Source organism: Polypterus senegalus, chromosome 12, assembly GCF_016835505.1.
Source record: "Polypterus senegalus isolate Bchr_013 chromosome 12, ASM1683550v1, whole genome shotgun sequence".
Taxonomy (NCBI): Eukaryota; Metazoa; Chordata; class Cladistia; order Polypteriformes; family Polypteridae; genus Polypterus; species Polypterus senegalus.
In genome coordinates, this window is record NC_053165.1 from 162,864,767 (window position 1) to 162,887,887 (window position 23,121).

At 44.4% G+C, this 23,121-nt stretch overlaps 1 protein-coding gene across 2 annotated transcripts in view; it reads left to right on the forward strand.

The window, feature by feature from the left end:
- The first annotated feature begins 1,526 nt into the window (after positions 1-1,526).
- LOC120540104 (von Willebrand factor A domain-containing protein 7-like) overlaps positions 1,527-23,121 on the forward strand; it is a 43,622-nt gene continuing 22,027 nt past the window's right edge. The window contains exons 1-9 of one of the 2 annotated variants that reach the window (XM_039770592.1): positions 1,527-1,831; positions 5,157-5,279; positions 6,775-6,963; positions 9,884-9,959; positions 10,340-10,431; positions 12,794-12,958; positions 14,215-14,424; positions 17,794-17,932; positions 22,412-22,545. In XM_039770592.1, coding sequence (XP_039626526.1) covers positions 1,582-1,831; positions 5,157-5,279; positions 6,775-6,963; positions 9,884-9,959; positions 10,340-10,431; positions 12,794-12,958; positions 14,215-14,424; positions 17,794-17,932; positions 22,412-22,545 — 1,378 coding nt within the window. In that variant the 5' untranslated portion in view covers positions 1,527-1,581. Of the gene's footprint in view, positions 1,832-4,440; positions 4,642-5,156; positions 5,280-6,774; positions 6,964-9,883; positions 9,960-10,339; positions 10,432-12,793; positions 12,959-14,214; positions 14,425-17,793; positions 17,933-22,411; positions 22,546-23,121 lie in introns of those variants that run through there. The other variant, XM_039770593.1, reaches the window with a different exon arrangement.

Below are 23,121 nucleotides of genomic sequence, written 5' to 3' on the forward strand. Positions count from 1 at the left end.
ACATAATCCAGCAGCAGTATACTGATACAAAGAAACAATATTAAATTAAATAGTAATAAAAATGAAAAAATGAAAAAAATGAAAAAAAAAAAATTAATGTTAGCATTTACTCCCCCGGGTGGAATTGAAGAGTCGCATAGTGTGGGGTCTCCTCAGTCTGTCAGTGGAGCAGGACGATGACAAAAGTCTGTCACTGAAGCTGCTCGTCTGTCTGGAGATGACACTGTTCAGTGGATGCAGTGGGTTCTTCATGATTGACAGGAGTTTGCTTAGTGCCCGTCGCTCTGCCACAGATGTTAAATTGTCCAACTTTACTCCTACAATAGAGCCTGCCTTCTTAACAAGTTTGTCCAGGCGTGAGGCGTCTTTCATCTTTATGCTGCCACCCCAGCACACCACCGCGTAGAAGAGGGCACTCGCCACAACCGTCTGGTAGAACATCTGCAGCATCTTACTGCAGATGTTGAAGGACGCCAACCTTCTAAGAAAGTATATTCTGCTCTGGCCTTTCTTACATAGAGCATCAGTATTGGCAGTCCAGTCCAGTTTATCATCCCGCTGCACTCCCAGATATTTATAGGTCTGCACCCTCTGCACAGTCACCTCTGATGATCACAGAGTCCATGAGGGGCCTGGTCCTCCTAAAATCCACCACCAGCTCCTTGGTCTTGCTGGTGTTAAGGTGTAAGTGGTTTGAGTCGTACCATTTAACAAAGTCTTTGATTAGCTTCCTGTACTCCTCCTCCTGCCCACTCCTCATGCAGCCCACCATAGCAGTGTCATCAGCGAACGTTTGCACGTGGCAGGACTCCGAGTCATATTGGAAGTCTGATGTATATAGATTGAACAGGACCGGAGAAAGTCCAGTCCCCTGCAGCGCCCCTGTATTGCTGCACACAATGTCAGACCTGCAGTTCCCAAGACGCACATATTGAGGTCTGTCTGTAAGATGGTCCACAATCCATGCCACCAGGTGTGAGTCTACTCCCATCTCAGTCAGCTTGTCTCTTAGGAGCAGAGGTTGGATGGTGTTTCTTCACACAAGGAATGGCAGAAACCTGAAGCAAGTGGCCGAGCAGCGGGGTGGACCGTTGGACTCTTGGGACCTTCAGACCTTGGCTTGATGTTATCTCGATGAAGACGATGGGCGAGCTTTTTGGGCTGAGTGGCCCGCTCTCATCACACGTGTTTGAATGTTCTAACCTGAGCGTTGATGGGGTCTCCCTGACTGCTGCTGTCCCTCTGACTTCTAAACGTCACGCATTGTGGAGTCTGGCATTGGAGGAAAATGTGGAGCTGAAAGCCGGGGGCCGAACTCCTCAGCATCACACGGACGACTGACATGCCTGAGTTTCCCTTTAAAAGACAAATTCTGTAATTTGAAACCACATCGTGAAGTTTATTTTTTTTTCCTGTTGCTAGCAGTAGGTGGCCCTGACTGAAAATGAAACCTCTAACCAAAACCTGATGTGTGACCTAACATTTCCTTGTGCCACACACACACACACACACACACATATTTATTGAGACAGTCAGGCTTCAGTCGTGGAGCAGAACGAGAGCCACAGGCAGAGGAGGAACATGCGTCTCCGTGCAGGTCTGCTGACTCTGTGCTTCGGGTGGGCATTTGCCTTTTACCCCAACCGAGAATCCCCAGACGTAGGACTAAGTGACCTCACCGATGAAGACATCACTACAAACGCCATCCTGAGGGCTGTGGCCACTTTTATGGAAGGAAACCCGCTGCCAGGAAAGCCCGGCTTCAAGCCAGGGGAGCTGGTGGGCTTGGACCCCCTGACTCCGACCAGTCTGTTCAAGGCGTACTTCCGAGGTTGGTCATTTGTTACTTTAATATTTGAAGGGTGGTAAGGTGGCACAGCGGTTAGTGCTACTGTGCCAAAGCTCCAGGGGACACCGGTGTCCAGAACCCAACATCTAGTTGCTGTCTGTGTGAAGTCTGCATGTTCTCCGTGTGCATCTAAAAGATGTGATTGGCACATCTGAACTTGCTAGGTTTGTGCCCAGCGATGAACCAGAGACCCCCTCAGGGTTGTCGTTCCCCCAATAATATGTGGCATGTTTGTTTGATGGTTTTCCTGCATGCCAAATGCATGCATGTTAATTTGATAGGCAATTCTGAGGGGTGCTGGCACTTTGGTGTTCTGCATACCGATATGCCAGTTCATTTTTTTTTAAAAGTGACATTGGGTTTGAGATAAGATGCTACATAAATTAAACTTCTTCTTTTAATTATTATTATTATTGCTATGTGATGGGCTGGTGTCCTGCCCAGGGACTGATCCAAGCCCCAGTTGCCTACCCTGGTTTGGATAAGTGGATTTGATAACTGATTATTATTATTAGATGTGGGTACTGTGTGAGAAGACGTGCAATAAACTGGCACTTCATCTACAGATGGCTCCTGCCCTGCACCTGACACAAATGGGATTGGTTCTGCACCCCCTAACCCTTCAGTGATCCAGCACTGGATTAAGCACTTCTGCCAATGGTGGGATGTGAACTGATAAAGCCCCAAGTGGACACTGCTGGGTGCCAGCTATAAATGTTTATTTTTCCCAGCAGTCAATGGGAATATTTGAGTGGCATACAGGGGTCTGAATCTGCTGTCGCTCTGGTGCAGCTCTTCATGCCAAAAGCTAAGCTTCTTCAGCAGGGTGATTCTCTTTGCCATGAGGACAAGAAAACCATCTGGAGGAGACCTGCTGGAGCGAAGAGGGCGCTGAGCTTTGGGCAACTGGATGAGGGTAAACAGAGTGCCACATCACCGCTGAAGTCACTATGCGGTGTGTTCAAGTTAAACACATCCATCCATCCATTATCCAACCTGTTATATCCTAACCACAGGGTCACAAGGGTGTGCTGGAGCCAATCCCAGCCAACACAGGGTTCAAGGCAGGAAACAAACCCCGGGCAGGGCACCAGCCCACTGCAGGGCGCACACCCACGGGACAATTTAGAATCACAAATCTTTGGACTGTGGGAGGAAACCCACGCCGACACGGGGAGAACATGCAAACTACACACAGGGAGGACCCAGAAAGTGAACCCGGGTCTCTTAACTGCGAGGCAGCAGTGCTACCCACCGCGCCACTGTACCGCCCAGTTCAACACATCATAATGTAAAATGACAGGCAATGTGATGTTACGGCTGAGGCTTTGGCCTTCAAACCACAAAGCCCACCACCAAATCACTGTGTGACCCTGAGTGAGTTTTGTAGCCCACCTGGGACCGAATTTAAAAAAAAAAAAAGTACCCCGGGTCTTCCTCTTGTAAAGGTGTTGTGGGTGTGCCAGGCATTTTATACAACATGGTGCTTAGAGGGGCTGGGCAGTGGCAGCTCTAAAGCTCAATAGACAGGGGAACTATGGGCTGTCTTCCTCAGATAGTCACTGTAGAGAGGAGCAGGAATATAAGCAGGTGGTCCATCCTGCACATTAAAATGTTATTAAGTTTAATGCCATGTGATTTATACATGTATAATATAATTATCTTCACATATATTTTCAGCTTTATATAGTGCCTTTCACATCTCTCTATCTATCAGCATTATATGCTGACTTTCATAGATATCTGCCTATTACACTGTGACTTAACTGTCTTTATGTATTATACAGTGCCTTATATATCTATAAATATATATATATATATATATATATATATATATATATATATATCACATAGTTAATTTCACTTCAGTCTAGTATATATTTTTGATATATATCTATCAGTTTCCTAGTGTCTCATCTGGCTGCTATATAGAATATGTTTATCTATCTATCTATCTATGTTATAGTGCCTTTCACATCTATCTCTCTGTCTGTCTCAGTTTTTCCCAGCCTCTTTCTCTGGTGGCACACTTTCTATAACTTGAAACATAACACGGCACACGACTATCTTACTAAGCACAAACACACATCATGTCTCCTACTTGTGCTCAGCTATCTGAAGGGTTAAAAAAGCAGCTCCCACATCAGCGTTCGCAGAGATGGCACTTAGTGAGCTCTTTGCTGGCGTCTCCCAGTCGCTTCGTCCCGTTGCCCGTTGCCCGCCCCTCTCTGCCTCAGAGGCAGCTCGTACGCCCATTGTGATACCCACTGGGTCCGGAGACGCGTGTGAAGTGCTCTAAGTGCAGTGTCTTCACCACAGTGATTGCGGAGCTGCATTGATGCCAGCTTCTCCAAGCAGACCTGTCCTCCTAAGGCAGGTGTTGACCACCCGAGGAGGTTGTCCCTCTCAGGTTCAGCCCCAGGTGCTGCTACCGATATTTCTATTTCTACACTGCACTTCTCTATGAGTTATTCATTCACTGGTTTTAGGTTTTTTTGCAGTCACACATGAAAGCTGAGGCTCTTCATCCATTATGAAGATTATTAATTTATCCAATTATTGTGAAGTGTTCGTGTGCCGCTTTCTGATATGTTGTGCCTTTCCTGCTGAACTCCATCCCAAGGTGCTTTGCAGCTCCTAGTCGGGCTGTTCCACAGTTTTAATAGATCAGTGGTTTGGCGACATCTGCTGGCCATTTTGCTGAATGCAGTTTTTCTTTTCACTCCTGTATTTTGCTGGAAGCGCGACCGCGACCGCCTCCGTCGTCAGAAGTTCAGTTGAGCTCTCAGCAGGTGCGTAGAAGGAAATTCATTGTGCTTTTCTTATAAATTTATTTTATTAATTTTTTATTTAATTTATTTTTTAGTGTTGGTGTGTTAAATGAGGTTCTTATTCATCATGAGTGCACTTGATTCTAATTAATTAATATGAATGGCGAGAGAGTCGAAGCCAAATAATGAGTTAAAGATGAAGGTTGCTCCTATTGTTCTACTGCACAGAAAAGCTGTCTTGTTAAGTATGATCGCAAGGCGCTTCTCGGGTCTGGTACGTTTATTTTCAAAGTTCTACAACATACGGTGGCCCGTAGATTTCAAAGGCTCACTCGGTCGGTCAGCGCAGTTGAGACCGTGAAGTGGACCCTTGACGGCGCCCGTTTTAAAATCCGAGTTCTGCTCCCATTTCTTTTCTTACGGACTTTGTCGTTTGTCGTTCTTCATTTACAGCACATTTTCGTTTATTTCTTAACAAATCAAACGTGGACTACTGAGAGCTGTTCCTCTTCTTTTTCTGTTTGTTTTTTCTGCAGCCGACGTGTCTCCGAATCAGTTCGTTCAGGCGATTCAGAACATCGTGAGTGGAAACAACGAAGTGGAGCGGCTGCACGCGCAGGAGAGCGACTACCATTTCCACTGTGAGCAGATCGCTACGAGTAAGTGATAATCAAATAATCGTCTAATAATCACCCCTGGGCGGTACTTCTAGATAACTTGGATTGAATGACTTTAGCGAAAACGGCGTGTCAGCGGAGCGCAAAGCCAGCAGGCGAGACATGAAGCTGGCTGTCCAAAAAAAAACGAAGAAGGCTCTGCCCGAGGACACCCCTGTCGTGTGGTGACGACCACTTCAAAAAGAGAATGCTTATAAGAATATACGTTTGCATTTTCTGTTATTGCTTATTGTGATAAACAGCAAATGGCAAACCAAGTCACTCTAGTAATGAATCTTCGATTTTAAAGTAATGTTGTAGCATTAAAATATACTCTGCTGAAAAAAAAAAAAATGAAGGGAACACTTAAATCAGGCGTCAGGTCAGTTTGGGGAGCAGGCCACTGGTATAGCGCATTGCCACAACCACCACATGATGAAACAGCTTGGGATCCTGATTGGCAATGCAGACACACTGTCCAGTCACATCCTCCGGAAATGACCCTCTGTGGTACGTGGGTGTCCCCTTGGCCAGGTCCAGCCACTCGAGTCCTCACCAATGAGGGTCCTGTGTGCCGGATCACCCTTGCATCACAAACATTAGCACCATTTTTACAAATCCAATACCACATGGCATGTAATAGAGGTATATGCATCACATTTGTCATTCCAACAGGTGGCGCATCACAAACATTAACAGTGTTTTACAAATACGATACCACACAGTATGTAACAGGCACATATGCATCGCGTGGTGCACTGCAGACGTTAACACTGAGGTCTTTGTAGATTTCTTAGATTCCGACGTGTCTTAGAAGGGTAGCACGGCTGGTATAATTGAAACGAATTTGAAAACAATCACAAATTCCAAAGGTTCAAAGAATAGCAACTTAAAGTCAGTCTTGTGGTATTTGCCGTTTTTCTTTAATGAGTTGGTTTGACATTTTTAGGGTGAAATTCCAATCGGCTACAAAACAACATAAAAACAGTGGTGGTCCATGAGGGCACTGGGTGCAGGGGAGGACTTAGAAGAGGGCTGGGGGTCCTTGAGCTTAAACCATTGTTAATTGAAATTCAGTTGAAAAGAAAAATTTGTGGGCTTTATGTGCTCGATCGTACTGGCAGAATCGCCATAATCTGAGACCACCCTGCAATAAATGTGGCCAGTGGGCAAAGGAGAGGAAGATAATAGTCATTTTTGTCATCGGTTGTGCGTGACATAAATGTCTGCATCCCACGGTTTCATAGAGTTGTTCAGGTTGACCACCGGAGTGATAAGCCAACTGCCTGGCGGTCTCCTCCCTCCTGTTTACATGACGGCGACTCTGTGGCTGTCATCGTCGATCCTGTGCGCTCCCGACTGCCCTCGTGTCTCTTCCCACAGCCCAGATTGAATGATTCACAGGGACTTTTCAATATGGTGGGGTCGTGTTTCTGTTCAGCACGTGGGCTGATGTGAATGTGAGGTCTGCTCATCTCCATCTTTGCTTCTCTTTCAGGCATTACGTTGTTCCAGCAGTATCGCGATGGGATTTTCACCCAAATTAAACAATCAAAGGATAAAATGGATCTCAATGCCTATGAAATGGCCCGACTGGAAACGGGTACCGCGCTGCACATCCTGCAGAAATTCTACAGCAACACCAACTGGGTGGAAATGGGAAAGCGGACCCCCTACAGACGTCTCGGTAAATGCAACAAAAGAACTTGAACTGTTAACTTTATGTAAAAGGGGTCATAAAACAAGATTTGCCTTGGGGGGCCCAAATTCTCACAGGGTGTATAAGAGGGTCCAGAGTCCTGGGAAATTTTGAACTTAAATGTGCAAATTAGCACACAACACATCACTGTGATTAGCGAGCGGAACACACGTACTTTGAAAGTTTTGTCTTTTCACCTAAAAGAAAATCTCGGAAGACATTTTTCATAACCTCAGTAGCAACAAATTCAGTACAAAATGTGCAAATGCATTCATTCCGTTATGCGTGAAAACTAACAGCGTATGTATATAAAAAGAAAAGAATAATAGAATAGGAGAAGAGACGCAGGCGAGAGGATCATAACCCTAACCCAAACTCTAACCGTGTAGATCAAAATCAACAATCAAAGTCAAAGGGTGGGCCAAAAATCTGTTAAACAGAAAATCGTGAAAATATTATACAAAATTGCAAGAAGGTGTGGTGGATGAAGACTGGGACCTAAGTAATGAGCTTTTATCCCATGGAATGTAGAAATCCAGGTCGATCCAGGTAGATAATAGTAATTCTTGTTGTCCAGGAGGCATCCTGATCAGATGCTCGAGGCACCTCATCTGACTCCTCTTGATGCGGCTCTACTCTGAACTCCTCCTGGATGGCCGAGCTTCTCACCCTATCTTTAAGGGAAAGCCAAGATACCCTGCGGAGGAAATTAATTTCAGCCGCAATCTTGTTCTTTCGGTCACTACCCATAGCTCATGACCATTGGTGAGGATAGGAATGTAGATCAGCCGGTAAATTGAGAGCTTTGCCTTACGGCTCAGCTCCTTCTTCACCACGACAGACCGATGCATCACTGTGGACACCGCACCGATCTGCCTGTCGATCCCTCGCTCCATTCTTTCATCACTTGTGAACAAGACCCTGAGATACTTGAACTCCTCCACTTGGGGCAGGATCTCGCTCCCAACCCTGAGAGGGCACTCCACCCTTTTCCGGCTGAAAAATACCCAACCAATGACAAGAATTACTATCATCTTCTGTGTTCCGGGCACGTCTAACTGGGGGAAGACCCAGGACACACTGGAGGGACTATATCTCTCGGCTGGGCTGGGAACACCCCAGGATTCTCCTGGAAGAGCTAGAAGAAGTGGCAGGGGAGAGGGAACTTTGGGCATCTCTGCTCAAGCTGCCGTCCCTGCGACCTGATCTCGGATAAGTGGAAGAGGATGGATGGATGAATGCTTGGTTGTTCATGACATAAATGTCTGCATCCAACAATCTCATAGAGTAGTTCAAATGGAGTTATACGTTGACTACCTGCCGGTTCTTGGGGTGCATGTGAATTCATTTGGTATTTTTTTTAATGTCTTGAACACTTTTTTTAGGTCCGTTTTCACCGACTTTTTGAGAGTCTTCTGCTTATGATTTGTTGGCCGCAAGTCCTCATTGCTGATGTGTCAGAGCGGTGATGTGCAGCTTTGTTCATGATGGCACTCTGTTTTGTTTTCATTCTCAGTCCCAGCACTGTCTCCAGCAGGTCCAGACTGCGTCCCAAAACCGAGTCTGCCTTGTTAATCAGCTCACTGTCTCGGTGAACTTCTCTCTTTGAAGTGATGTTGACTTCAGTTGTGTTTCTTCACACACTTCTATTAAATAATTCATTATCTAAAAGCCCTCACTGCTAATGTGTCATGGAGAAGAGTGGCAGCTTTGTTCATAATGACATTCAGTATTGACTTGATTCTCTACAACCGCTAGCAGGTCCAGAGGGCATCCCATAATAATAATAATAATAATAATTCTTCACATTTATTTAGCGCTTTTCTCACTACTCAAAGTGCTCTCCACACTGGAAGCCTCCACACATAACTGAGCCCGCTCACTCATTTGGGTTTCTCTTTGAAGTGATGTTGACCCCCGTTGTGTTTCTTCACATATTTCTATTAAATAATTTATTGTCTAATAGCCCTCACTGGTAGTGTGTCGTGGAGAGGAGTTTTAGCTTTGTTCATTAAGTCATTCATTTTGACTTGATTCCCTACTACCTCCAGCAGGTCCAGAGGGCGTCCCACAACTGACCTCTGCCCTTTTAATTACCGTCTTGATTCGGTGGTCCTCTCTTCAAGTGATATGACCAGTCCAGCACACCACACTGGCCATCATAGAGTTATAAAACATGTAATGGATGTCAGTACTCGCATTAAAGGAGCTCAGTCTCCTAAGATAAAGGGGTCAGCTTTGCCCATTCTTAGACACTGGAGCCCCTCAGTGTTATGAGGTCAGCCCAATGAAGTTCTTGCTTGCATGCGATACCCAACGTGACACGTCTGTTTATTTGAAGTCTTTGCTATTTAATGGCAAACGTTCCGCTTGCTGTAGCCACGTCCTGCGAGGTTCTTGCTGCCCTGCTCTGGCTTCATGTAGGCTGTCTTCACTGTCTTGGTTTCCAAGCTGTTAACAGTAGAATGAGGAAAAAAATCTAATGGGGTGAATATTTTCAATCTTAACTTCATATTCTACTAACTTTGAGGTCAAGTAGTTATTTCAGATAAGGAGGACCGAGGTGTTGAGGTTAGGCAGTGATGCTCGCAAATCCTGGTGTCTGCTAGCTACAATATTATGGAGCATGGGGGGTGGGCATACTTAATGCTGTGGTCTTACTGTATCAGAGGCCGGCATTCTAATTCTACTCCGGTCCCCTTTGTGTGTTTCCATCCTGCTCTGGTGCCATAAAAAGGTGACGTGACTCTACTCTGGACTTGCAACAATAAGGTGACACCCTACCATCAACGCCATCAGATGATCGGGTCGTGACCCCTCAACAAGACCTGCAGTTCCAGATTGTCGCATATCAAGGCGTGATGCCCATGACTAACATTCACCCTCTCTCTCTTTTTTTAAATTGTAGTGAAAGCTTCTGACCCCGTATTCCCAATTGCCTCATCAGCAACAAAGACTTGCAAGGACTGCCTTCCTACTGAGAGGTACAGCCACTAGAATTAAATTGATCTGTGAGGATTTATTACTCCAGTTTGACCCATTCAGATCTCTTCCGAACAGTCACATCTGCTCTACATATGATGGACTTACGTCTGGATTAGGACATTTTGGGATTTTGTCTTTTTAAACTCCTCCAGTTGATATCACTTCAATTTCCCATTATTGAACCTTGTAGATTATTTGTTGAAACTCATTTGTTTCTGGGGTTTGGAAGTGTCCCATGTGCTCCTCAAGTGTGATAAGTTATTCTGCGCAATGCCATTGCTAATCCATCGTTTCTGGCTTACTTGGGTGGGTTTCTTCACAAGCGCTTTCTAAAGTGGTAACCTCACCAATGTTCCTTTTTGTCATTTTCTGTTTGCAGTGGCAGTTTAAAATGTAGCGGGAATCTCCTGGTAGACAACCTGCTGACCAGCGGTTACAAAAAGTCAGAAACCTGTGCCACCAAACCAAAAGGTAAGTGCCACACTAATATAAACATGTGGGCTTCTGGGAACACTGGGAGTGGGCCGGTCAAGCTGCCACAACCACCCTTTCAAGTTGTCATAAGTAAATGTGCCCACATCTCTCTATGATAAAAGAAAATCCTGGAACGAGACGAGACAAGACTATTTCTAAGAGATTTATTTTCAAGTCCCGCCCTCCTCTCAAACCACACCCACAGACCTCTCTCCTCTCATTGGTGTGAATGCTTTTGTCAGCTCTTATAAATTTAAAAATTTTACTCACTTTAATTAAGATTCCAAATAAAGAAGACGTATTGTGTCCAAATCTTATTATACATTTCATCCCAAAGGGTAATTAACCGAAAGAAATGAGTATACGGGCAATCCTAGCATCGAGAAATGATGAAGTCAAATGAATGAACGTGAAAACTGTCAATCGGTTACATGGCAAATTGGTTAAATGTGTATCAATAGGCTACGCTGAAATAGTTGGTGCTGATGGTGCAGAAGATTCAGCTTACAGTATCACGGAGAATATCTACAACCGTTAACACCATCAGGTCTTCCACCGGCCAAATTACTGTAGAAAGAAGGACGTATGTAAGAAAGGTAATGTAGTCCATCTTGAGGGGATAACATTGGACAACAAAAGAGATCTTGATATGCTTCTGAGCACTGTCAGGCAGTCGATAGCTTAGAGTCCACTCTTCTTCTTCTTTCAGCTACTCCCATTAGGGGTCGCCACAGCAGATCATCTTCTTCCATATCTTTCTGTCCTCGTCATCTTGTTCTGTCACATCATCACCTGCTCTCTCACCACACCCATAAACCTCCTCTTAGGCCTTCCTCTTTTCCTCTTCCCTGCCAGCTCTATCCTTAACATCTTTCTCCCAATATACCCAGCATCTCTCCTCTGCACATGTCCAAACCAACGCCATCTTGCCTCTCTGACTTTGTCTCCCAACTGTCCAACCTGAGCTGACCCTCTAATGTCCTCATTTCTAATCCTGTCCATCCTCATCACACCCAATGCAAATCTTAACATCTTTAATTCTGCCACCTCCAGCTCTGTCTCCTGTGCCACCGTCTCCAGCCCATATAACATAGCTGGTCTCACTACCATACTGTAGACCTTCCCTTTCACTCTTGCTGATACCCGTCTGTCACAAATCACCCCTGTCACTCTTCTCCACCCACTCCACCCTGCCTGCACTCTCTTCTTCACTTCTCTTCCACAATCCCCATTACTCTTTACTGTTGATCTCAAGTATTTAAACTCATCCACCTTCGCCAACTCTACTCCCCTCATCCTCACCATTCCACTGACCTTCCTCTCATTCACACACATGTATTCTGTCTTGATGGTCCTACTGACCTTCATTCCTCTCCTCTCATATCTACAGGATCTTCTCAACCTGCTGCCTACTCTCTCTATAGATCACAATGTCATCAGCAGACATCACAGTCCACAGGGACTCCTGTCTAATCTCGTCTGTCAGCCTGTCCATCACCACTGCAAATAAGAAAGGACTCAGAGCCGATCCCTGATGTAATCCCACCTCTGTCACTCCTACCACAGACCTCACAATGGTCACACTCCCCTCGTACATATCCTGTACCACTCTTATGTGCTTCTCTGCCACTCCCGACTTCCTCATACAATACCACAGCTCCTCTCAGTCACCCTGTCATTTGCTTTCTCAGGTCCACAAAGACGCAATGCAACTACTCCTGGCCTTCTCTTCTCCATCAACATCCTCAGAGCAAACATCACATCTGTGGTGCCCTTTCTTGGCATGAACCACCCTGCTGCTCACTGATCATCACCTCACTTCTTAACTGAGCTTCTACTACTCTTTCTCATAACTTCATGATGTGGCTCATCAATTTTATCCCCCTGTGGTTACTGCAGTCCTGCACATCCCCCTTATTCTTAAATATCGGCCCACCAGTACACTTCTTCTCCACTCCTCAGGCATCCTCTCACTTTCCAAGATTCCATTAAACAATCTGCTTAGAAACTCCACTGCCATCTCTCCTAGACACCTCCATGCTTCCACAGGTATCTTAGAGTTCACTACGAGTCCTACATCCTCCAGGATCCAATCAGGCCCAAAAAGAGCAAATTCTTGACTCACGAGGTCAGAGACACTGTGGCCATGACGGGTGGGACAGCTAGCAGTAACAGCGGGGTCCTCATTTAAAACGCCACCTAAACCTTTGCTCTCTTTCCTTAATCACATCCACAAATAGACTTTGGCTACTTACATATAAAGTATGTGATGAATTATTCGTGAAAGGAAAGCTAATTGTGCCGTGCTGCAGAGTTTTTGGGTTTTAATTCAGTTTTACACTTTGCTTTTCACTTTCAGGAAAATGCGGGCATGGCGGCAAATACGATGAGACGCGACTTCAGTCCCCTACAGGTGGCATCAACAAAGAAACTGCCAATCCAGAGCTCTCTCCTCACTCCAATTTACACTACAAGGCGGCTCAGTTAGCGGAGGATGCCACCGTAGAGTTCTTCGTAGGGCCAGGTAAGCCAAAAAAAACAACAAGAAAAGACAAAAAACTGTTTCTAATTGGTGGTCGTCTGCACAGATGGCAGCGGCGGTGGAGTTTAATTTTGGGATTAGGAAAGAAAGTGCAGTCAGGGAAAGCAAAGTCGTTAAAAAGAGTAAAAATCGAATTGAAAAAAGCTCTGACACTAAGACAAAACCATGTTGGATATCGCGTTATGTCTAATGTGTCCTTACGTTGGATATTTTATCTTTGTTCATTTTTCCCAACTTTCCAAGACCTTGGTGTCATGAATTTTCTGGTGATTTGGGGGCTTCTACCCCCAGGGATTTTTTTTTCGCTTTTGTGTTTTCTTCTTCTTGCTGCAAAGTATTTCCGACGCCATTTTTTTGCTCTCGCTATTTGGGGGCGTGTCCTCTGATGTTGTGAACTATCAATCAGGAAGCAGCGGGATAAAATGTTCACCACAAAGTCAAATCCGCATGCGAGTTCCGGGATTCGGTCTCTGCTGTATCCTCTGTTGAATGATTTGCTGCCTGAATACTTTTGTGTTTGAATTGTTTGACTCTTGTCGTGTGATACGAAGTATAGAGAAAGTAGAGTAACCGTGTAAAAATTTGACCTCAAGATTTTGATGAATTTCGACATTTTAGACCAATCCAAAAATACCGTTTGTTGGAATTGTCTGTGTATGCAAACACGATAACTACAAAACTAAACGATAGACAGATGGATGAAATTTAGCTGGTTGATGTGCAATAACTTTTGGGCCAAATCCATCAACCGATGTTACTTTACCGGAACACATAATCGATATTTTCTTTTTTATTCATGCAGCTTCAGAGTCTGATTTATTTAACTTTACTTTTATAATAATTGTTCAATGTATTATTAATTTAAGTTGATTTTTCGTTGATGGTTCTTTAATGTACGTAATATAAAAATATAATCCTTCTATTGCAGTTTACTCCTCAAATATCCATCTCCATATCTCAGTAGACGAGAAGGTTGAAGGAGAGCACTCCCGATTTTTCGTATTTGTCATCTCCCGCCATTCCACCCATTTTTTGTACTTGGCCCCAACCGTCTTTTCTCCTTTTAAATCCTTTGCCTCCTCCCACCCTACGATTGGACTAAGCAGGTGTGATGATCTCATGTTGCTTGTCCCATTACACGGGCACCTCGTCTCCATGAGCACATCTTGGGCTCAACATCATAAGACTTGGTAGAAAATCATCAGTCACTGAAATTTCTTTTCAAAATACCATTTTAGGTTTCGGGTTCCTGGACAGCCTCGGGCCTTCCGTTTTCAGAAAATTTTTCAACCTGCAAGGTTACTCTTTGACGTTTGTCATCGACACGACGGGCAGCATGAGCGGCGAAATCGAGCTGGTCAAGACCACCTGCATCAACATCATCAAAAAGTTTGTGAACTCCCCGGATGCGCCTTACAATTACGTGCTGGTGCCATTCAATGATCCCAGTGAGTATCTGCTTTAATGGTTAACATCAAGATTCTCTTCTGTAGTCTCAAAATATAAAATGATGACCGTCATGTCTGTCTGTCACACCATCACTCACAAACTCCTGGGGCTACAAGACTTGACCTCACGAGTAATCAAAAGTTTATGACGTGACTGAGGCGGGTGGAGCTCAACAATTGGCTGACGGCAAAAACTGAAAAGTTATTTATCTATTCGATACATAGTTAGATATGAAAGGCACTATCCCACCATCCCTGTTAAGGGGTCACCTCAGAGATGTGAAGGTGAATGAGTCTGTGGTGTCCTGATGATGGATTACCAGTCAGGCAGACCACCATTTGTGAGGCTCAAGGCCTTTGTGAGCAACACCAGAGCACCACAAGGAACAGGCTGGTCTGCTTTACTCTTCACTCTGTAGACCTCTGACTAGAATGATAACAGCAGGTCAGACATTCTCATAAGACTCTGCACTTATGGGGGTCTATTGATAAGGTGGATGAGACAAGGTAGAGGAGTCCGGGGGGAGAACTTTGAGAATTGTCTGCAACTGAACATCAGCAACACCAAACAACTGCTTACATCAAAAAGCCTCAAAGTCTGGACACAGTTCAGGGAGTAGATGTGGAGGTGGTACACTGCTACAGGGACATAGGGGTCCGCATGAGTGACAGGCTGGACTGCTCTGGTCACACAGATATGCATATACTGTATATATTTACATAAACAGCTTCTGTAAAAATCTATCTATCTATCTATCTATCTATCTATCTATCTATCTATCTATTATATAGTGCCTTTCATTATCTATCTATCTATCTATCTATCTATCTATCTATCTATCTATCTATCTATCTATCTATCTAATCCTGCCAACTATGCTATCTATCTATCTATCTATCCATCCATCCATCCATCCATCCCAAGTGTGAGTTCTGTGTTTTTATGGTTAATCCCGAGTTAGACTACCAGAGCTTCTGGCTGTGTGTATAACCAGTAGGGCTGTTGGGAGTACTGGGATCAGAATCGGAGAAGCTGGGGACAAATCTAAATATAGTCAAAACAAAATGGACGAAGACGAGTGAACAAGAAGAAATGAACAGAATGGAATTTGAAGGTCAAAGACTGGAAAGAGTAGAGAGATCCACATATTTGAAAAGTGTGATTGACATGAGATGGACGTGATGAAGAGGTCAGGTTGGGCAGGAACAGCATGTGGTTAAGTGACAAAGGGGACTTTGGAGGCTCAGAGACCTCAAACTGAGACTACAGTGCACTAGTAGTGCCGGAAGCCATGCATTTGGACATTTAGCCAAGCGATTAAGAGAAGTGTTTAACCGGAGGTGCTTGAGGTGGATTGTGGGAATAAGACGACCAAGAACGATTAGTAATGAAGATTTGATAGAAAGGTCCAGTCAGATGGAGGCAAGTGAAGCAGGCCCATTGAAAATGATAAGACGGGAAGAACCTGTGTGGCGCATGGGCGACCCAAAAGACAGCAAGAAGAGCAGAGAGATGGGTTCTGGTAAAAGGAGAAGAGCAGGAAGGCCAAGAAAGAGATGGAAGGATATGGTGATAGATGAAGCAAGAGGAAGAAACATGGAGGAAGTGGCACAGGGTAGAGAGAAGTGGAGGAAGCTTTATTATTATGGGTGGAGACGCAACGTTGAAGATGATGGAAGCGTGGCTAACTAATTAACTTAGACCCGATGCGACACTAAATGAGTTGGTTTACAGTGTAAAGCCTGAAGTACTAGGGTGTTGTACCGTGTTAGCCATTATGGATTATGGATTGTGGCGTGTGGCCGCTGGAAGGACCAGGGGAGGGAGCGTATCCAGAGCATTACCTCCCCTGGAGCGCTAGATGGCAGCCCCCTAGGGTTGCAGCGGTGCCTCGGACTCCCACAGGGCTCCTGTTGGGATCCATGGGTGCCACCAGGGGGTGCCGCAGCTACTGCTGAGCCCTGGAGTGCAGCTTTTCCACCACACCAGAATTGGGTCAACGAGCAGCTGGAGCACTTGTGGGTGCCTTATATAAGGGGACTACTCGGAGAGCCAGAGTCGGGGGGGAAGTGGACAAAGCTGGCCCGGAGGAGTGGAGGAGAAGAGAAGAGAAGAAGAGAGTATTGTGTCGTGCTGACCTAGTAGGAAATGGGGGAAAGTGTTTCCCACGAGGGAAAAAGAGGAAAAAATTAAAGTGTGTGCTTATACTTGTGCCTCTCTGTGTGTCAGGTCTGGGCAGCGGTGTGCCCGTCTGGTGGTCCACAGGATGTAGTGAGAAGTTAAGCTAAATGACGCCTGAAGAAGAGGCCTGAGTTGCCTTGAAAGCTTCCATATTGTAATCCTTCTAGTTAGCCAATAAAACGGGTCCTCACTGCAGTGTAAAGCCCGAGTAACACTAGGCACAGTGTGCTACTGCCATCTAGTGGATGAGATAACATTTTGCAGCAAAATATCAAGAATATTTCTATGCTTTTTGCCACTTTTAGGTAACTGATTAATATGTATGAGTTGGGCGGAGCCTTCAACCCAAACACAATGACATGTAAATGAGAAGCTGTAAAGGCAGGTTAGAACAAACTGAATCCAGCGACAATGTGAATCGGTCCTTAGACGTTGGCACAAATGCATGTGGCACTAAATGACCGAGATATGTGGTCACGTGAAGCTTCACCAAGGTGCAAGTAGCATTGTGGCAAAAAAGACAAAATAATTGTGATGAAGTGGAAGGGCAAGAAAGACACTACTTGCGCTGCAGCAACTGTTGATTTTTGTTTAGGGGGGGAAGCGTGGAAGTCACCAAGTCTTGTGCTGTGGTAGCCTACAGCGTCGAGAGCAAAAAGAAATGTGTCTACTGTCCGAGTTGTGACTTTGGGCTGCACATTGGTGACGGTCTCAACACGTGTCACACAAAGGACGTGCACTAAGGGCAGCAGTGGACGCTCCTCAGACCTTCCATACTGTGATTTACGTTGTTGTTCTGATATTTTCAAGATCTCTTTCATAAAATAACATCATGTTGGTCATCATGGACTGGATCTCCAAGACACTAAGAAGGGCAAGAAAAGTTTTAGAAACTTCACCTCAGGCAACTCCCTTTTGCATTTTGTGCTCCACGGATCTTCTTTTGTGCTTCAGTGTGTTTTTGTATTAACAAATCTTTTCTTTATGAAGATTCTATGCATCTCTCTGTTTGACTAGCTGGGGTTTTTTGATGGGGTTTCCCCCTCTAGTAGTTATTTCTGGAACTGTTTGGGACTTCTGTGCTTTAGGACTCTCAAGCACATAACACTTAATGCTGTGACTGAATGTGTTAAGTAAGAAATGTCTAAATGTCGTGTCTAAATTAAAGAACTATTTCACTTCAACAGGTTTTGGCCCAGCAATTGTAACCCACGATGTGGCGTATTTTCAGAGTCAGATTGGCGCTCTCACAGCCACTGGGGGTGACGACTGTCCAGAGATGTCCATGAACGGCCTAAAGCTGGCCTTGGCAAACAGTGAGCCCAGGTGGGTATAATTCTCTTTGTCTGTTTAGTCATTTTCAGTTCATGTCCCGATTATTGTTATGGAGACACAGTGGTGAGCCGCGCTGTTTTGCCAGTCCAGCACCCTGGGTTTGATTCTCTGCCATTTTCTGTTGGTTTTGCACCTTCTTCTGCTTTTTCAATAAGTTGGCTGGTTTTTCCTCCCAAATCTCAAAAGGCCCACTGGCTGAGTGGATTTTCCATCCCCAGTGGTCCAAAATGATGACTCCTGACCGTAGATGTGACAGAAACATGAATGAAAAGTGTCACCTGAGGACTCTGCTCCATTTTTCACTAACACGGCCTACAGGTAGCACAATGTCCTCAAAAGCCCCTCTGTGTCACTGATTCGGAGTCGGCTTTACAATTGTGAACAAGACCACAATGTACTTCAACTCCTCCACTTGGGGCAGCTACCTGAAATTAACAAGAAGAGCCCCACGGTGATGTCGGATCCAAGGGTCCTCATCCTCATTGTGGGCCATCCCAGTGCCTGCCCGTGATGATGCCTCGTGTGAAAATGGCAAACCCTCAGAAAATGCTCTCCAGGCCCCAAGTGCTCCTCTACATGAAAATCAAAAAGAGGAAACGAAGACGAGACACACCTGGCAGTGCCCACATTGAATGAACCCGACCTGGTGAAGTCTGAACCCTTCACCCTTTGTCCCTCAGCTTTGCCGCATGTCCATTGTCTTGTATTTAACGTTTTTGACAAGAGTTCTTGTTTGTTCAATGAAGCACACAGGTGGCTGTGGGCTGTACGGTGGCATAGTGGTAGTGCCGCTGCCTTACAATAACTAGAACGGGGTTTGTGTCCCGGGTCCGAGTTTACGTGTCTCCCTGTGACTTTGTGGATTCTCTCCTTTGTCCAAGGACATGCTGGTTTGGTAAGTTGGTGATGCAACATCTCCCTATGTTTGTGAGTTCGCCCGACGATGGACTGGCGCCCTGTCCAGGGTTGGTTTTCTGCCCTGCACCCTGTGCCAGCCTCCCTGTGACCCTTGTCTGGATTACGTGGGTTAAAATAACATTCAGGGCTGCTTGTGTTGTTTGGCTTCCCTTTGTGAAGTTTTGTAAGTTCTTGTTTCTAGGACTGTGGTGATTTAGAAGCATAAGGGGGCCAAGAAGTCAAACAATTCTGGTAAAACAGGCCATTAGTTCATTGACTAGATTTTTATGAACCAAAACTAAATCAGAATCGGATTTTGAAAAGCAAAAGACCAGGAATAAGGACTACCAAATGACAATGGGAGCACCCAAAGGCTCGACTGAGTCTGTAATCTTAAACAATCAGAAAATCCACAACGCCCACCTGTATGCCACCGTAACAGTGACGTCACACACCCTGCACCTCTGGTTGTCTGTGCCTGGCAGTGCAATTGAAACCAGGGGTCACCCGCACCAAATAAAATGGCATTGCGAGGAAATGCTAAATAATTCTAACCGTAACAAAATGGAACTGAAGCTAAAATGAAATGCTAGGAATGAGCTGTCACACTCAGCCTCTCCAAAGATGTGACGTCATCCAAAGGCGAACATTTCAGAACAAACCAATCGTAACACTCGCAATCGGTAGTTGTGTTTGTTTTTAAAAATATTTTGTTCTTGCCCTCGGTTTTAGATTTCTGTCTCTTGGCTTTTGCTTTTACCCCCTTTTGTGATTGCCTTTTTATAAACCACCTTTCTTGACCATTTTTAAAGTCGCTTCTTGTTTTAGATTTTAATAGTTTTTTTTTAATAAAATATTATCATTGCTAGCTGTGATACTCCTCTGAGACGGGTTGAAATGATAATAATCAACATAGACCTCAGTGTTAACGTTTGTATTACACCATTTGCCGGAACGCATTTTGCAATGCATGTGATGATAAAATGTATTGCAGTTGTCATTCCAACTGATGGCACATCAGAAACATTTGTAGTAATGCAATGGCACAATTTCAAAAATTTGTGATGCACCATCTGTTGGAATTACAAATGCAATGCATGTGTCTCTGTTATATGCAATATGGCATGTGATTTGTGAAAGCCGTGTTAGTCTTTGTGATGCACCATCTGTTGAAATTACAAACGCAGTGCATTTTATTACATATTTGTTACATATACCCTGCTGTTTTTTTTCTAAGACTCTGTGAAGCTCCTTGAGCATGGGAAAGGTGCTATATAAATAAAATGTAGCATTATTATTACTGCAAATATACTCAGCAAAAAAAGAAACGTTCCTTTTTTCTAGGACTGTGTATTTCAACAATAATGGTTTAAAAATCCAAATAACTTTACAGATCTTCATTGTAAAGGGTTTAAACAATGTTTTCCATGCATGTTCAATTAACCCTAATCAATGAATTAACCTGCACCTGTGGAATGGTCGCTAAGACCTTAACAGCTTACAGAAAGTAGGCATTTAAGGTCACAGTTCTAAAAATGCAGGACACTAAAGAGACTTGTCTACCGACTGTGAAAAACACCCAAAGAAGATGCCCAGGGTCCCTGCTCATCTGCGTGAACGTGCATTAGGCATGCTGCAGGGAGGCATGAGGACTGCTGATGTGGCTAGGACAGTAAATTGCCATGTCCGCACTGAGAGACACCTAAGACAGCGCTACAGGGAGACGGGAAGGACAGCTGATCATCCTCGCAGTGGAAGAGCCCGGATCTCAATCCCATTGAGCACGTCTGGGACCTGTTGGATCGCAGGGTGAGGGCTAGGGCCATTCCCCCCAGAAATGTCCAGGAACTTGCAGGTGCCTTGGTGGAAGAGTGGGGTAACATCTCACAGCAAGAACTGACAAATCTGGTCCAGTCCATGAGGAGGAGATGCACTGCAGTACTTCAAGCAGCTGGTGGCCACACCACATACTGACTGGTACTTTTGATTTTGAGCCTCCCTTCATTCAGGGACACCTTGTGAAACATTTTTAGTTTACGTCTTATGGTGTTGACTCTTTTAGTGTTCATACAAATATCTACACATTAAGTTTATTGAAAGTAAAAACAGTTGAAAGTCAGAGGACGTTTCTTTTTTTGCTGAGTATATATGTGATGCGTTCTCTGTTGAAATTACAAATGCAATGCATGTGATGATAAAATGTATTGCAGTTGTCATTCCAACTGATGGCACATCAGAAACATTTGTAGTAATGCAATGGCACAATTTCAAAAATTTGTGATGTGCCATCTGTTGGAATTACAAATGCAATGCATGTGTCTCTGTTATATGCAATATGGCAAGTGATTTGTGAAAGCTGTGTTAGTCTTTGTGGTGTGCCATCTGTTGAAATTACAAACGCAGTGCATTTTATTACATATTTGTTACATATACCCTGCTGTTTTTTTCTAAGACTCTGTGAAGCTCCTTGAGCATGGGAAAGGCGCTATATAAATAAAATGTAGTATTATTATTATTACTGCAAATATATGTGATGCGTTCTCTGTTGAAATTACAAATGCAGTGCATGTGTCTCTGTTATATGCAGTTTGGCAAGTGATTTGTGAAAGCTGTGTTAGTCTTTGTGATGTGCCATCTGTTGAAATTACAAACGCAGTGCATTTTATTACTACAAATGAATGTGATGTGCCATCTGTTGGAATGACATAGCAGGCAGACAGACACTAAAAGTTTTATTAGGGTGGATAAACGAAACGGCTTGTTCATCAGGCCAGGGGTTTAAACAGTTCCTCTCTCTCATTTTTGGGGTCTATACTGTAGATGTGCCGGCACACTGACAGATAACCGTTCAAGTCCGACTGGAAGTTGAATGGAAGACAACAAAACAACACAAATTAGAGGTTGATAAGAAAATGGAACCAAAGCCTAAAGCAGCGTTTCTCAACCTTTAAGTATTCCCGACCCGAGTTTTCATAACAGTTTTAATCGAGCCCCCCTAAGGTTTTTTTGAAACCCTAATAAAATTTATTCCTATATTTTTTGCTGCCGATACACTGCTACAAGTTTAAAATTTCCCTACAAATAGCGAAATTATGCCACATATGGCAACATTCGCGCCCCCTTTTTTGTTACGCCCAACAGTTTGAGAACCGCTGGCCTAAAGCAAGAACCAGGAAAGAACAAAAAGGACCGAAACCAACCGTAACCTGCGAGACGAGAGTTAATGAGGCTGTTTGTTCTTTTTACTTGAAGAGTTTTGGTATCCACAGACCAGATAAGGGAATGACCTCAAGGCCGTCCTTGTACCCCCATTGTATCCAAGAGTCATGACCTCTGAGACCACACCCCCTAGAAACAGGGCAAACATACCTAGCAATAGGAATCAAAATGGCCGCATTTGAGGACCCAAAATGGAGTCTGAGGCGTTGCAAAACAAAACAAAAGCAACGATTCGTGATGTCTTGGGTCAGGCCTACTTGCCGTTTTCAGGCCTATTTTGTGGTTTTAGGCCTGCTTTGGATATTTTTTGTGGTCCCAACGTCACACCGTTACCATTAATCTCATTTTTTACAGGTCGAATATCTTCCTCTTCACGGACGCTGGTGCAAAAGACGTCGCCTTGCTGGAGGAAGTGATGATCCAGGCCAGTTCTGTTCAAACCCAAATTTATCCCATGTTGACTGGGTATTGTAGCGCGTCAGGAGGCGGTAAGCCTTTTGTTTTTTACTTATTGCACACTTTTGGCTCTTTTGTTTCTCAAAATTTAAGCACCACTTTGGTCAGACGTTTTGAAAAAAAGTAACTCTTAACTGCATGTGTTAAAACAAAACAGCCTTCATTCTGTGTTTTTGACGTGTTAAAGGAATACGCTACCTAAAATACTCCTCCTGTTTTTAATATGGCACTCGACCCCATGTAGTCTGAGTAGGACCCAGTGGTGACAGCAGCAGATGATGTGACAAATGTCCATGGAAAGAAGAAGAACAATTCCTACGTAACTCGTGTGGCATAATCCACACATCCGTTAGGCATTGTAATGCTTAGAACATGCAAAATATTTGCCAGTTATGTTAAAATAATAGTAATATACTGTGTGTTAAGGGAACAGGCTCAAGAGCACAAAGGGCTGGGCAGTCAGGTGACAACTCTGTTTAGTGTGGATTTAGTGATTAAAAATGGGCAGACAAGGGCGCAAAAACTACAGCAATAGCTGTAGAAAACAAAGATGGCGGGTCCTAGTGCTTAGGGTGGTCTTCAGGTCCAGAATGACTGGGGACTTCTGG